Source organism: Girardinichthys multiradiatus, chromosome 9 (genome assembly GCF_021462225.1).
Source record: "Girardinichthys multiradiatus isolate DD_20200921_A chromosome 9, DD_fGirMul_XY1, whole genome shotgun sequence".
NCBI classification, from domain to species: Eukaryota; Metazoa; Chordata; class Actinopteri; order Cyprinodontiformes; family Goodeidae; genus Girardinichthys; species Girardinichthys multiradiatus.
In genome coordinates this window covers 32,300,752-32,317,484 of record NC_061802.1, presented here as the reverse complement: position 1 = coordinate 32,317,484, position 16,733 = coordinate 32,300,752, and the positions used below count along the sequence as shown (strand labels likewise).

General features: G+C 39.3%; 1 protein-coding gene across 1 annotated transcript; it reads left to right on the top strand.

Moving 5' to 3' along the window:
* The first annotated feature begins 1,330 nt into the window (after window positions 1-1,330).
* On the top strand, window positions 1,331-16,471 carry rgmd (RGM domain family, member D). The gene is made up of 5 exons (XM_047375089.1): window positions 1,331-1,449; window positions 5,707-5,747; window positions 8,814-8,962; window positions 13,131-13,642; window positions 14,878-16,471. The coding sequence occupies exons 2-5, from the start codon at window positions 5,710-5,712 to the stop codon at window positions 15,568-15,570; spliced, it is 1,392 nt and encodes a 463-aa protein (XP_047231045.1). The 5' UTR covers window positions 1,331-1,449; window positions 5,707-5,709; the 3' UTR covers window positions 15,571-16,471.
* The last annotated feature ends 262 nt before the right edge of the window (window positions 16,472-16,733 follow it).

Genomic DNA, 16,733 nt, shown 5'->3' with positions numbered 1-16,733 from the left:
GGTGCTTTTTATTGGAATATTATGAGATAGAGCAACAAAACGTTTATAATGGTGGAAGAAAAATATAAATATTGTTTTCAGAAATATCTAAAAACTAAAACTCTGAATCGTCTAGCAAGCATTTGTATTTTGTCTGATATCTCTAAATAAAATTTTGTGCAACTGACTGAGCAATAATCAGAGAAGCAGCCAAAAGGCCCACGGTGACTTTGAAGATTCACAGCTTAGGTCAGGGAATCTGTTCACAGAACAATTATTGTGCACTTCACTAATCTGGCAGAAAGAAAGTAATTTTGTTGACAGAAAGTCAAAAGACGTTGCATTTGCATTTTACCTTGAGCTATGTGGATGAAACGGCAAAGAATGTGCTCTGGTCAGATAAGACCAAAATTTTTATTTTTTTGGGGAACATCCATGGCAGAAAACTAAGTCTGCATATAACTCAATACAAACCACTCCCATTTTTAAGGTTGGTGCTATGTGGACCATTTTCCTTAGCAAGTAAAGGAAAGATGGTCAGGGTTGATTGGAAGATGGATGAAGCTAAATAAAAGGCAATATTGAAAGTAAAACCTGTTAAATGTTGCAAAAGATTTTGAAAATATATGGAGGTTAACCTTCCAGTTGGACAACCCAAAAGCTTCAGAACCACAAGAGAATGGCATAGATCACAGCATATCCATGTGTCAGACTGGTGCATTCAAAGTCTAGATCTAAATTACACTCCAGAATCTGTGGCCAGACTTGAAAATTGATATATACAGAGAGTTTCTATCCAGTTTCGCTGAGATTGAGCTATTCTGCAAAAAAATAGGCAAACATGTCAGCCTCTAGATGTGCAAAGCTGGTTGACAGAAAAACTCCAAAACACAGTTTTGCATCTAAAGATTATACAAAGTATTCACTTGAAGATAAATACAACTGATCTCTACTTTTTGTATTTTTGTATGTGAAACACAGAGAAAAGCATATGTCCTTTTTCTTCTTCTTCATGGTTGTGGGCTACTTTGGGTTGTTCAAACACATTGAATACTTTAAAGTTTGCTGCTGAAACATGCCAAAATGTAATACAGTTCAAGAGGTATGAATACTTTTGCAAGGCAATGTAAATAAGGATGGGTTTGTTGTTTTGCCAGCATGTGAGTTTGCTTCAGTGTTTTTTTTTTTCCATTTGTGCTTTCACTTTGCTTTCTCTTCTCAGAAATGCCCTACCCAGATATGTAGGAATTAGGCCACATCGCTCACTACCATCCCGCTCTAATCAAAGTGCCGAATTGTGAAACGGACAGCTGTTGTCATGTGCCTCAATTCCAAATGGCTATCTGCCCCCGTTAGTTGCCCTCGTTCTTAGTTGGCCAGCTGAAGTCGTAGGGGAAGCGAGGGTTAAAGGGTGGCTGCCATTTCAAGCTCTTGCTAAATAAGTCCCTCCAGCTTGCAAACTTATCCAAGGTAAGCTTTTTTTTGTGCTTTTCACTGGGATTACTCATATTCTTTCCAAGATTCTGTCTCACCTGAGGCTGCTGATTAAGATCGGAGATCAGTTTGTGTCATATTGCAATAATCTATTAATTTAAAACACAGTTCATTGTCATTGTCAGAGTATAAAATCTACCACTGTAGTGAATTTAATATCTTTTGTGACGTGACAATGTGTTGATAAGATTGTTGTGATTGGGCTCTGATCCCAATATACTTGATCCCATATCACAATAAATGGAGCGGCTCATGTGCTGAGAATGTGGGAAACATCTGCTACAATGCAAAAGGGAAGGGAAACAGCCAGTATGAATTTCACTTTAGTGTTTTTTGCTCAGAGTACACAACACAAGCGAAGTTAACTTCTTCATCTGTGTCATTTTTTTTTTTCTTCCGTACCCTGCTTTTCTACATAAAAAAGGTCAAAACTTAAGTGAAAATGTGTTATAAAATAATGTGGCCATACTTACACTTGTCTTGGTCACTGGCAGCCCATCTATTCTTGGTTCGGGACAGTTGTCAAGGGGGGAAGGGTAAAAACAATAGGAGACCAACTGTTGCTGACTAAGTGAGGGCTTTGAACCAATACCCACAGAATCAGAGTTTGCTTGTTAGGCTTGCACCATTTGGATGAGCTTTAAAACCTGACCAAATAAAGGCAGACAAAGCAAAGTGGGAACTGTAGTCCATTTAAAGCTGACCAAACAACTGATGTGAAGGTTTTGGAGATATTTTTCTTTTCTTTACCATCCTCCTCAATGTGTCTCTTGTTTGTTACAGTCCTAATAGCTTGGAACTTTATGTTTTATGTTTATTTATGATGCATTGTGCTAATGCTCAACAAATGTAATCTAAAGGCACTTTGCAAGACAAACAGACGTGATTCCTGTCTAGAAATATATAAATTAATCAATCCAGTACTATACAACCATGTACATAGATTTGCATTTAGTTACATGCATACCATTTCAGCCCAAAGTATAATAAATGTATTTAAATTCAATTTATAATGCCAGTTAATAAATGGTTATGAACCTATTGAAGTCCAGCAGATGGCATGAAGTCACTGAGTTTGCAGTAAGTAATCAAGAGGGAAAACATCCTGAAATAATTGGTTGGGTTGGGGTCTAACCCACTAATTTAGAGGTGAAGATAAAACTGATATTTCTCTAAAAAGCTCAACTGGATCAAAGCAGTTCAAACACAGCATATCTTCAACAGTTATTTCTATGGTTGCCTCACTTACTGGTGACCTGGTTACCATGTTGGGAAGGATGCCATGAATTTAACTTCTGACTGAATCAATTTGGTATTATGTGTTACGTAATATTTGTACCTCAAGGAAACATGAACAATGCATTAAAATTAAAAGTTTCTAGTCTCTCTGATCAACTTAAAAAGTAAGTAATAGTAAAGCTATAAGAACTGTTAGAGGGGACAATGATTTTGGCATGAACAATAAACAATCATCTGATTTTAAGTACAGAAAGGTTCAAGTGTCGTTTAACTTGTCTGAATTTTAAGTTCAGATGTGTTATTTCTGCAAAAGCATTAAGAGAAATAGAATTACAAAGAAGCACAAAGTCTATTGTATTTGTTTTATCTAAATAGTACGCATCCTTCACAGTTAAACACAAAAACAGCATCACAAAAAACAAAAACAAGATCTAAAGTAGTGCAGACCTAACTTTTCCCAGTTTAGGTCAGTGTACAGGATTCAACAATAAAAATAAAACTGGGCAAAAATGGCCTCCATGGCAGAGTTTAAAGGTGCAAACCATGGTAAACAGCTTCATATTCTACCAAAACTGTCAGGTACAAAACGACCAAAACAGTAAACCTACAAAAGAGGATTGGTGAAGTGACTGGTACCTGAAATTTTAAAACCTAAGCAAAATATCACTGACTTAAATTACATAAATACAATGAGCCATTTAAATCCCCCTTTACATATAAATGATTGCCAGATGGTTTAAAGACTAGGAATCAATATTTTTGGTTTTACAGTAACTCTAAAAGTCACAAAACGAATGCCGAACCAGAGGCATGCAAGCATCTTGAATTCTGACAGTGAGGAGAGCTAACAGGAGAGAGACAAGACAGGTTTAAACAAAGTTATGTTTTGGAATAAGCCTGATGGGCTGCTTGATGAAGCCATCTTGAAGTGTGTTTGCTTCTTGCTGAAGAAACAGGAAAGGAAAACACAGTAGAACAATAATGAAAAAAAGTTGCGATCGAGGAGATCCTTAACCCAAAACACTCACACAAACACACACATACACAAGTATACATATACACAATCATGTAAGCAGGGTGTGGGTCATAGGTCAAATGGCCCTGAACTCTCTCCCTTTAGGCTGAGGACATCAGAAGTCCCTCTGTGTGCTGCTCTCCGTTTATTTTACTCATCATCCCTCATCAGGAGGGGATGACCCTCTGACCTCAGTTCTAGGGTTACCTGTCAGTGGACTGTCTATTCGTGAGCAAGGGGCATGAAGCTTTGGCAGCATTTGTCTTTTGTGAAAAAAGAAACAAAGAATAAAAGAATCGGTACTCAGTGGTGACGTTATCCTAAAGTTAGGTGTAGAAACGTCTTTTTCTTTTTTTTTTGCTTCACATTCAGAAAGCCACACACTCTCTTTGCAGATGACAAGCATGTGTTTACTCAAGGACATAATATTCAAAAGAGCACAGTTAACAAATGCCTGTGAAGTGATACTTACCTTGGTTTACCTACAAAAACACTCTAAAAGCATCCTAGTGTGTGCTGTCAGCTATCAATCAGAGTGCCGTAAGTGGGATCCTTAAGTGAAGATGCTATCAGCTCTGCCTCATATACACTCACACCACAGTTTCCCTTATCTCTGCACAGATAAAAGATCCCCTTTCACAGCGAGCGGCCTCAACCAGGCACACTCCTCTTTCTAGATCACTGTCTCGTTCTGTGTCTCAGCTGTGTCATAAGCTGCTTCATTTCAGACAGGGGCCCTAAAACAACAAACAAAAGCAACTGAGTAAAAACAGCCAATTTTCTTTGGTTCCTGTGTAAAATTCAGTAAGTGCGTCTCTTATATTGGAGCAGCTTGGTGCTTGCAGAGGCCACAGAGGGAGCATGCTACTCCTGATTCCAATCTCTGATGCTATCAGCCAGTGGTGGAAACATGATACATGTCTCAGTTGGCAAATCTAGATGGGCATGAAATTAAACAAATATCAGAGGAATGGGACATTATTATTTTCCTGCACCTGTACAATTTATTTCTGAAATAAAATGAAATAATTTAAGGTTATCTTGTTTGGTAGTAACCAAACAGATGGTTTAATTTTATGGAGCATAGCTGGGGTGAAATGCTAATGTGAGCATTTGTCATTTTGAGAGATCAGTTGAGGCGTTTTTAACATTTTCCCCTAATTTTTGTGGACAGCGCGCCATTGCGATGGTTCTGTTCTGACCTTGTTTTTGGGGACTTCCACTAGACCACAGCAAGTTGAACCTAATAACAAAAACAAGCACCCTGGTGTGGAGTTGGTCCCACAGTGTGAGGACCTTAATGAGGAACATGTGGAGCGGCCCAGACACACTGTCAGAGGAAACCTAATCCCTCACTCCCTTCTTTTTTTCTCTCCTTTTCCACCTCCCTTCCCCCTATCCCTACCATTCCTTCTTCCTTGCTCTCCTTTGGCTGTGCTCAGAGTTCTCTACGTCCTGTCTTTTAACAATGTAGTGTTGCTTTTAGCTCCTTTCTACTTCAAACATATCTCATGTTTACCTAAGCCTTCCTTCTTCTATGAAAAGAACCTGTCCTTTTAGTCCTTCCAAGCCTTTCCAGTAACATAGATTAAGTGACCAAACTAGGTTTCTTTTTTCATTATTATTTTATCTGATGGTCATCCACCTGCACTTGCTCTCTTTCCCACTTGTTTCAGCCTTAATAATGCATATATACTGACATGCAATGCAATCTGCTCATAAGGAAAGAAAAGAAGAAAGAGCTCTTTCTCCACACATCAAGCTTGACAGGTGGTCTCTGAGTTCCTTTCATGTGCTGAATCCATCCTTACCATCCACCTGGATCAATTCACTGTTTGCTTCAGCGGCCATTGGTGCTGCAATGTGGAACATTAGATCATTCAGTAGAAAGCTGCTTATTTTAGTAAAAACAATGAGGTATTTATTTATAATAATGAACTAATAATAAACTCAGGTAAATCATGTGCTTTCTTTTCCAGGAAATGCCCGATTGTGCTTTTGAAGGCGCACATGTTAGCAGGTGAGGAAATACATTTTTATTTGCTGAAAAACAGACTCAAAACGGTATTACTGCCCCTAAGAGGTGGGGGGGGGGTTTCAGATATGACCACAATATAAACTTCAAAGCAAATAAAAATAAGCAAGTCTCTAAAATTAGTTGAATACACAGAGTATGGTAGACCCCTCAAGGCAGTTCAGATTGGGACAGCGGATCCATTGTTGCAGAATCCCTTAAAGGGATAGATTTTTGAAGTGAGGCTGTGTTTACAGGTTAAAAGCAGCTAATACTTTACCTGCAGTGTAGATAACTGTTTTGGCGTTTTCATTTAGTATAAGCCGATTAGTTGAATCTGGAGCTGAAGGTAACAGCTACTCAGAGTGAGGGGGAAGGTCAAAGTGGACTTCTCTTGTCTTAAAACCGCTTTAGTATCAAAAACTTCATAGAACTTCATGAACTGTCACCATGTAATTTGCAGAGAAGCTAATGACTCTTAACACGACTAATGGAGGTAGGTCTTGCTGTATGAAACACATACTGACAATTAAACACGTATAGAAAAGTAAGACAGTGTAAAACTTTTTTAAATGGTGTTGACCTAAACCTACTTTATTTTTTGCTTTTTATTCAGCTTTACTCTTTATATCAGGAAGTTGCAATGACCCATAATGTGTCATATGTTCGGTTCTCTTTAATGGGTCCCCACAAGCAGACACATTGCAAACTCTCAGACTCTTTTGATGTCTTTTTCTGAGTCTCAACTCCAATAGTCATTTCGGTCTTGTCTTGAGATTTTCTTCTCAAGGCCAGTCAAGACCACAGCTGCAGCATCCTTTTTTTTCCTTTTTACAGCAACTTAGTTCGAGTCTTTCGGCTGTACTCAAACACAACTAAGTCTTTAACTTTGAAAACTTGAAAAAAAATTTGATTTATTTTTATCTTTGCAGCAACAACTACATTATTATGAATATACCAGTGGTCTTGAAAATAGTTTTGTATTGATTTTGGTCATGCTCTTAGAATTGATCTTGCCTTTCTCTGTCTGGGTTTGATTTCTGGTTAGGTGTTCCTGACTATAACATTACCATTGACCAAATTTTAGTTTGTAGTTGTTTCTTAAAAATAAATAAGTATTAGTAAATTCTCAACTCAAAAGTTGGCAGCCTTGCAGATGATTGTTAGTAGTGCACCACTTCCTACCTCAAATTCCCGTATTGATAACCTTGCATTACAAACGTAACTTCCGCAAAAAGGTGATGATGTTTTTGAGAGTGGTTTTGTTTTAAGACAGTAGGGATCTGCTTTGATCTTAGCTTCTCTCAGACTAGCCATTAGCATCAGCCTTTCAGTTCAACTACTGCAGGTAAGTTATCAACAACTTAAAATGTTTTAACAAAGCCTCATCCTGAGCTATCTTTAAAACATCTCAGAACCTTTCACAGGATTAACGGGCCACCTGAATTCAACAATTGTGAGGCTGAAGGAGACTAGTGCATGTGTACAGAAAACCCACTGATCCAATAACTGTCTAGGTTCACTTCCCTCTCATAAAATCCAGGGGAAGGCACAGAAGGAGACCTAAAACTACAATCCTAATGGTTCAGCTGCATCCAAGCAAATCATGGGCTCCAGATTTGAGCACAGAAATTGAACAAACTTTAAGTCAAGTGAGTAAGTTTATGCAGTAATTGGCTTGCAGGTTAAAAATTATTTGTGTGAATGGCACAAAAAGAGCCACAATGCATCTAAGGTAAAAGAAACGGAAATCTGGTGGCTCTTTGTGCCTCGCAGATGATCCAGCCTAACAGCAGCTGTGCAAATGAAAGACTGAGTGTTGCTGAAGGAGTGAGAAAGATGGAAAGTTGGCCACGTAGGAAAAGAGTAACATACAGGCTGCTAACTAGAAAAGTGATGGAAAACTTTATAGTGTGCTGATATTTACAGAGAGAAAATCTTTGGGTAGAGACTTTATTCTGAATTCTAAATGGTTCTTGATATAAAATAAGACAGCTATGTTTGGTATTTTGCACCCACAACTGGCAGTCCAACCCCAATATTTGAGCTCTGAGTGTGGTGTGAGAAAACAACAGGTGACAAAATCCTGTTGATGCTGAAAACTCACACATTTGTTCTTGGTGGGAGGGTGGGAGGGAGAGTCAAACAAACGGGATATTTCAGTCAGTTGCAGAAAAACGTTTTAAGACTCATGTGAAAAAATGTCACTTGTAAACAGAGCCAACTCAAAGCATAAGCGGAATATGTGGCTGCATAGGGCCACTCTCTTCTGGCCTCGAGTGCTTGAAATTTCATAGGACAGGTTGGAAAATTGTAATGGCTACAAACTTAACAGTGGTTTAATGGATAATGAAATAATGTTCTCATAAACCACTATGACATTTTTGAGATTGGAGTTACTTTAACCCAGCTTTTTTGTTCCTGTCCCTGCTTTGATTAGCCCCTAGCTTCAGCCAACAGGAAAATATAATTTATTTATGCAGAAAATAATTCATAGGACAGTGATTTACCACACATAAGATATTACCTGCTTACTCACTTTCATCAGAAGCCTAGTTATTAACAATTCTGTAATCACAGAATATAAAGATAATAAAGGACATTATAAAAGATAAATTAGTGTTGCTGTGGTGGCCAAGTAAAAAAAAAAAAAAGCTCAAATCTGATTAGGGCCCTGTAAAACTTTGGACCGGCTCTGCTTCTCAAGATGGTGTTAAACATGTCTACTGATATTGTAATACATTGGCTGTGTGGTATATGTAGAAATAAAATGCTGTTGTGTAATATTTATCTCCATCAGAACTGATTAAGTTTTATTCAGAGTAATTATAATTTCACACCGTCCTCCTCACTGTAGTTAAACCCACTTTTCCGTTGTCTTCACCCCCAGTAATTACTGCATGTAAATATAAAGTGGTTAGCGAATAATTAGTCTTTCATTGGCCAGCAATCACCTCAGGGTCCCGTCGGCGCTTTAGACCCCTCCCTCGTAGAGCCGCCCTGAAGACAGGGGCCCCTTTTTGAATGACAGCGCTTAGGAAGGAAGACGAATATTTGTCTGATTTCCCGCAGCCGCAGCGTCGATGAGAAGCAGTCGAGGATCTCCATTCTAACTGAATGGATTGGCATGGGGAGAAGCGGACCTCAAATCACGGCTAAGCGGCAGCTTTGGGACTGTTTAACCTTTACGATGGTTTTACTTGCTCTGCTGTTTCGGCCAGGTAAGTGGAGCTTTTTTCCCTTTCTTCCTTTCCAATCCGAGCTCCCCCACTCCTGTGCTGCATGCAAAGCTTGTGTCCCCGGAATGGAGGTGGAGATGGGGAAGTTAACTTTTTTTTTTTTTTTTTTTGCTGGTGTTGAGTTGTTGAACCCGAACTCTTTCTTAATGTTTAACACTTTCACTTCGCATGTCCTCTCGAAAGTTTGATCATTTTGGCTCTAACTTCAGGGTGTTGCGGAAACGTTTCTCGGTCCGCTGCTGCTCCGGAGACAAAGTAACTAATGTTCAGTTGCTGCGGCGTCCCAGCCTCCGGTCCGCTCTGCTAGCCGAGCAACACGAGTTTCCATCATCACTTTTATAACGACTTATTACAGTTTTTACGCCCCACAACGACGCTAAACAACGTGCTTCTAACAGCTAAACACTCACCCCGTTTTCCAGCTTACGCTTGTCAATTGTTTTTCTTTATTTTAATTTATTTTTTACCAAGTCACGTCTTAGCTTCCAGCTAGCATAGCCCACTAGCAACGGGCGCAGGAAAGTTAAAGAGAAACCCACGGAGCTTTGTGTTTTTAAACCACCACAGTGCTGCTTATTCGCCGCTTTTATCATATAAATCAAAGCTGTAACTCTTCTACCCAGCGCCTGTTGTTATAGCTGTGGTGAACGCTAAGCTTGTTATTTTATGTATTAATTCATCATTTATTAACTTTGTTAGCCACCATGCATGGGAGCGTTTGGCCTCTGAACGTGTTGGACGCTCCTCAATCGCAGCTTGAAGTATATATATATATATATATATATATCAATAATTAGGCATTCATTATTATAAGTTATAAGGTTATCGTTAACATTTATTACATTTATTAATTGTGATTTTTTTATACATTGATGTTAGCAAAAAATGTAGAAAAAATAAAATTGTGCTGTTGACTTTTTGTGCTTTACCAGGAGTATAAAAAGGTGGGAAGGGGCTTTGCTGCGTTAGTTGGAGGAAACTCTTTTTACTCCAGCATTTCTCTGGCATCCCATTAAAAGTACAGATGCAAAGATAGAAAAATTCAGGCCGATATCTATATCCCATATTAATACTGCTGTTATGGCCGATATCCGATATTTACCGATATTATATATCATATATGTCTCACTACCATTTCAACACCATGGAAAAACGACCACACCGCTGACATTGCGTCCCTGCTTCAGTTAAACACCCTACAGTCCTGCACTGCATCACGGTCACGTGAACAAATACCACACGGCCAACCTCCCCCTCCAGAAACACAAAAAGCAACAAGATGCTAATAAATTAATATCGGCCCTGTTTTACTAATTGGACCGATACTGATATGTCAAAAAATTACTAATATCGGCTGATACCGATATCAATGTCGATATATCATGCATCCCTAACTAACAGACTTGAAAACATAGAAAGTTTATATCATAGTTTTTTTTATTTTCAGTTTTAAACCATAATTTTTTTTAAACCTTGCTTGTCTTTGATACAGATGTCTACTTCAACCCAACTGTCATTTGTGAAAATTCGTTGCAACTCTCTTGTTTTTATGAGTAAAACGAGTATTTAGTATCTTAACATTACTTGAGATTATGTTTGGGATAGTGCACACTGTGCTTCTCATTTAAAGATCGTTAAAATATACTTGTCCCTAGTTGGCCTGCAGATTATTGTTTAGCTTTTCATCTGCACATGCAATAAAACACCATTTAGAACTCGCACCCCTGCTTTGTTTGGCTTCTGAAAGTTAGACATTTGTCGGACCTCTGATGGAGAAAATGAGTAATGATAGATTGATTAAATAGACCATCTAGAGATAGGGGAGTTGGTTAACGTCATTGTTAGATATTTATTTAAATAGCTAAATAAATGTCAAACCATCTGCTTATCATTTATAGCATTGAGTATTTGAAATATTGTTTTTTTTACTCTCTTTGTACATTTTTAAAAACCTAAAAGAAGTAATTAATGGTTTTACAGATTTGATAACTTGTACACAAAGATAAAAATGTTGTACAAAGTTTATTTGAACTTAGCATTTTTATTTCTTTACATGATGTTGGAGTTCCTGTACATTGTCTCAGGAAAACCACGTTTCTCTAATCATTAAAGTATCTGGATCAGCCATCAGTATAATCATAGACTAAAACAAACTCTTATCTCTTTATCTGATCGAGATCTACTTAATAATTACTGTTTGTTTGGAAATGTACTTTTCTTTGTTTCCCACAAGGCTTTCACACTTCCCGGTAGGTATTTAAGTGCCAGAGCATAAAGACCCTTCAGGGAGACGTGGGGATGTTGATGGCTGTGCAGGCTGTGATTGTCGAAAGCTGTCAGTCACAGCAGACTCGAGTGACCTCGCAGCAAGGCTGGAATTCAGAAGAGGGATGCATTTAACGTAACCTCCTCAGTCTGCGTCACCGATTTATTCAAGCTTGGTTTTAAGTGCATGACTGTGAAAAGCATTAATATGTTTTGGTGCTTGCCTGGCAGCAGACGTACGGACACGACGCGTCCAGTTTGTTGTCTTTGTTTGGACTGCTGGAACATTAGCTGGAGCTTGGGAGTGAACAGAGTATTCTGTTGCAGTGCTTGAAGTGCACCCTGTCAGAGCTGCCTGGAGCCTCGCAGTAAAAAGTGATGCATGTGTTTGAGATTCAGACTGTTTCTGTTCCAAAATGGTAATATTTCCAGCTCACAGCTATCCCAGTCAGCACAGACATCTCCTCCAAAAGCCAACATAAAACTGAATTAACCCTAATAAATCACACACTTTTTTTATTCCTACCGAGTAGTAGGTGTATTTCTTTGTGTTTTTGCTAACAACTTGTTTGAATATAGGTTGCTCCAGCTAAATATCCCTTGATTTCCTCTGCTTCCTAACTTCCAGGTGGGACCTGGAGTTGCTGAGCTTCGTGGTATTCTTCTTTTGATCCATTTAAATATTGCAACTCCAATACCTTCAGTCTTGCATTGCAGTGTAGCTTACCTTGATAAATTTCAGTTACCTAACATTCAGCTGAACCACATTTAAACATCCTGAGGCAAACCTGCCTAGGTAATATTCTCTCTGCAGTGAAGCTGTTTCCGTTGAAGGAAATACGTTTTGACTGCACTTGAAGCGCAGTGGGAGTTCAGGGTCTTGTGAGCTCACACATTTTGGGTTTTATTGGATAAACATGATAGTTTGGATGTTGTTGTCTCAGGGCTGAGGTAATGTTTCAGTAAATGTAAGATAGATGTTTGTTGAATACTTTAATAGATCTAAATCACGTTTTTAGAAGCTGGAGTTCTTATAAAGGAACAGCAGAGGACTTATTTTCAGTATAATCGTTTTACTTATTATTGTTAGAGGTGCATCAATCAGTGAGTTTTGTGATGGATTTCTGTAACTTCTGTAACTTTAATTTTTTCTGGTCTTTCTTTCATGGGCAGTAATTAGTTATTATATAAATAACTAATTACTATTCATGGCAGTAATTCGTTATTACATATAAGAAACAGAGGCAATGTCACACTGGGTGTGTGAAAGAGCAGTCACTGTAAAACAGTGTTTTATTATTAGTTTAATACAAGGACCAAATAATTGCAGCATTGGCATTTTAAATTGTTTTAGCATTTCATATTTCTGAATAGCACGGTTAGCATTACTAAAGCAGCAGTATCTGTGTATTCCATAAAAAAACGTAAATATTTATATAATCATTAAGATTTCCAAAAGAATCTGACATTTTTGAATCCAGCACGCTCCATGACAAACAGGTTTTAAGTTCAAAAGGATAAAACTGAGTACTTTTTCAGCCTTCCTGTTGTCTGCCAAAGTCTAGCTCTCTTTAAGTAGCAGCCCAAATGAAGAGCCGACAGGCCCCTTAAAACGTACAGTTTCTTTCTTGAAAGGTCCTTAATGCTTTTGAGCATCATCCTACCTAATTTTTAAACACTTCTTCACTTAGTAACAACTTCCACACCAAAGTGTGTGGTTGTTAGCATAACTTGGTTGTGATGAGGTATGGTGCTATCACTGATCTTGACAAAAATCGGACTTTTTAGTTTCTGACTCTGAATCGGTCGCTAGTCAGGCAAGTCAGTCTAAAATTAGCAACAAATTTATTGGCGTATCTTTAATAATAATTTTCCTGTTTTTTAGCTCACTGCCAGCAGTGTCGAATCCAGCGTTGCAATGCAGAGTACGTGACGTCTACCTCGCCTGCCAGCGGACTTCAGGAGGAAGTGGCGCTGGATGTGGACTACTGCATTGCCCTCCGGGCCTATGCGCTGTGCACCCGGCGGCAGGCCCGCAGCTGCAGGGGCGACCTGGTCTACCACTCGGCTGTTTTCCGCATCAAGGAGTTATTTACTCAGCATAACTGCTCCAGCGAAGGGCCCACCTCCTCCGCCAAGGTCCCCAGCACGTCTCGGCCGGCCGTGTCGGAGCTCTGCGACTACGAGACCCGGGTCCTGGCGTCGGGCTCGGCCGGTCAACAGAAGAAGTACGCCCACTGCGGATTATTCGGAGACCCGCACCTACGGACTTTCCGAGACGAGTTCCAGACCTGCAAGGTGGAAGGGGCGTGGCCTCTGATCGATAACCGCTTCCTGTCGGTGCAGGTGACCAACGTCCCAGTTGTCCTTGGCTCCAGCGCAACAGCAACCAGCAAGGTGAGGAAGAGATTGGAGTAGTAGAGTTTAACCTTTTGGTTTCTGACACTCCGACACAAACAAAAGTTTTTTAATTCATGCGCAGCAAAACAAACCTGTTAAAGAATGTGTCTATTTAGAGAAGCCAACGGTCACTTGTATAACAGTATGTTTTAAACTAACGGCCTACGTTGTTTTTCAAGTGCTAGCATGCTAGCTCAAGCACTGCCATTTGTGGCATCAAACATGTGAAGTTATGTGCTGTTCCACAGTGCCTCTCTAGTCTGAAGCATTCCTCGCGTCTTGGAGCTTCTTTAGATTCATGGAGCGAGTGGGGTGAGGGGCGGGTGGGGGTCGGGGATGGATGGAGGGGGAGTCCTTCACTGGTGTTGGATCACAGACATGCATGAGTGCTCTACCTTTAACACATGGGTGGTCATATGGTAGTGATTAACGCTCATTCCAACATTTTCCTCCACCGCCACGATCTGGAATGTTTTTTCACCCCTCTGGTCAAATAATTAACTTGGTGCTTCTTGTGTAAATATGGCATAATTTGGAAAAATAAAGGAATAATTGGCCGGCAGAAAAGAGTTTTAGTTATTTAAATGAGTCTTTTAGGGTCTTTCAAGTTTTTTTTTTTTAGTTGTTTAAACGTTTACCTTTTATCCTTTAAATGGTTTGTTGTATCTTAAATTGTTAAACTAAGTGCTCCCTTTGTGTTTTTTGTTAGACTTTTAGCCAGGGATTTTTTTTTTTTACATGTTAAAGACCAAACTGTGCAAAAAAACATGAAATCATATTGCATAAGCGATATTAGACCTGTGTTATGTCTGTGCAGTCTACTGCAAATGTGCAGTACAGTTCTTTCTGTGCCAACACAGGATGTCCACATTTTGCTTTGTGAATAATCTTTCACTCTGCAGACAGGAATTATAAAATACAGGACTCTCAGTGTAAATGTAACTGACAAGTTTAACCAAGAGCATTTGAGGTTGGATTTTGTATTGATTTTATTAAAGACAAGATAATATAGTTAAAAGCACCAATGCCTAAAGTTTAAAGACAAAGTAATCAGTCTGATGTGCCAATGCAGCTGACTCACTCAGGAAATAATTGGTTTTCTGCTGCCCCCTTGTGGCTCAGAAGTGCAATAACGTCTGGGGAAATATTTTAGAGCCATTTTCTTTTAAAAATATTTTGTGTTTAAGTGTAAATACATTATTTAAAATCTACTTTCCTACCTCATTTTTTAGATAACAGTGATCTTCAAGACATATCAAGGCTGCACAGAGCAGAAGGTGTATCAAGCCACCACTGAGGACCTGCCCCTCGCCTTTCAGGATGGGACTCGGAGCGGCGGTGAGAGCAGCAGCCTGACCATCGTGGAGAGAGGCGGCAGCTCCGGAGTGGGCCGACAAGTAAGGATACAGGCCCGCTACATCGGCACTTCCATCATTATCAGACGCGTGGGCAGCTACCTGACCTTCGCCATCCGCATGCCAGAGGACACTCTGGACTTTTCCGAGGACAGCGGCGGTCTGCAGCTGTGCCTGCACGGCTGCCCACGCAACGAGCTAATCAAAGAGCACACGCTGAGCCACCACGGCCAGCAGCCGCGCCTGCAAGCCACAAACACAGAGCTAGGCCCTCTGCGGCCCCCTCACCAGATCTACACTGTGGAGCTCGCTACAGCCAAGTGTAGAGAGACTCTGCAGGTGGAGGATGTGTATTTTCAGTCCTGTGTTTTTGACTTGCTGACAACAGGAGACCCAGAATTCTCCATGGCGGCCTACGGTGCTCTGGAGGATTTAAAGGCGCTGCCGCCCAGTAAACTGAGGCAGAACTCTCCAAGGACTCCTCGGGTTTTTAATGGACAGACGCCGGCTGCACCAGCAGTCAACAGCTCCTTGCTGCCACTCCTACTCCTCAGTCTACTGCTGTTGTAAAACCTCAAAAATCTAAAGTAGAGAACGGACATAAAGAAGACATGGAAGCATTACCAGCTTGAGGAAAGAGTGACTTGATCAACAATTTCTGACTGTCTTTGTATCTTCATAGGGGGTGGCAGCGATGCAATCAGGGTTTTCCGTTTTTCGCTGTTAAATGATCTAAGTTCAAAAAGATGACACATTTCTGTGGATTTATTGCAATTGAATCATTTGAAGAAAAAGAATGAGTGGAACTAACATGGTGTTAGTTTCACTTGAACACCAATTGTTTTACATAAGAGCTTCTATGAAAGTAAAATTCAGAGTTGTATGAACTGACGTCAAAGTGATAGAAACAGTTTTTTATAAATATTCCATTTTCTTGGTCATGTTCTCAGCTCTTAAACACTCCACCTTGAGCGAAGCTGAAGATCACTCCATTCACCATATTTCTTGTGGAAGAAGAATGTTGCTTCCAAATCCTGTTTAATCCAGTAGCACTTAATGTTTTGGCAGCAATTGTTGAGTATTTAATAGTTTTTTTTATGTCTTTAATCTGTTGTTCCAGAAATTGGCATACAAATACACAGGATCCAACAACTGTACATGGAAAAAACTACCTATCCTTAAATAACAGCGAGTGACTTTTCAACACTTCTCATCTTCTGTGAAACACTCCCTCTTCAAGCTGTTCAGCTTCCAGTTGTAAACATAAAAAAACAAATTTTTATATAATAATATATTTAAAGAGTGTATATATGTCTTTTATATTGTGTAAATACTTTGTATAGATGTTTTAACTATAATATGTTTTACATTTGTTTTGTTTAAGTAGGTTACCTTCAGTTATTGTAAGAAAAGTAAACTAATATGTGTTGTGCTGTATCTTTAACTATGTATTAAAGTGGTGGACACTCCATATTCGTAGCCTTTTTTCTATTGTCTCTTTGGCTCTATTGTTTGATCAGAGACAGTTGTATTGGCAGACATTAACAGGTGCAGTTCAAGAAAATTGAATGCCATTGAAAAGTGAATTTATGTCAGTAATTCAACAGTAAATGTGAATCTCATGTTGCTCAGAAATATTGCACATTTAGATGTATTTAAATTGTGTTTTTATACCTTACAGCAGGTGGCAAACCAGGTAATATGCTTCTGATGTCTTTGGTTTAGAAGTGGCT

Coding starts and splice junctions, on each gene's coding strand:
- rgmd (XM_047375089.1), top strand. CDS start 5,710: ATGCCCGATTGTGCTTTTGAAGGCGCACATGTTAGCAG. Junction 5,748..8,813: donor GAAGGCGCACATGTTAGCAG/GTGAGGAAATAC, acceptor GATTTCCCGCAG/CCGCAGCGTCGATGAGAAGC. Junction 13,643..14,877: donor GCGCAACAGCAACCAGCAAG/GTGAGGAAGAGA, acceptor CTCATTTTTTAG/ATAACAGTGATCTTCAAGAC.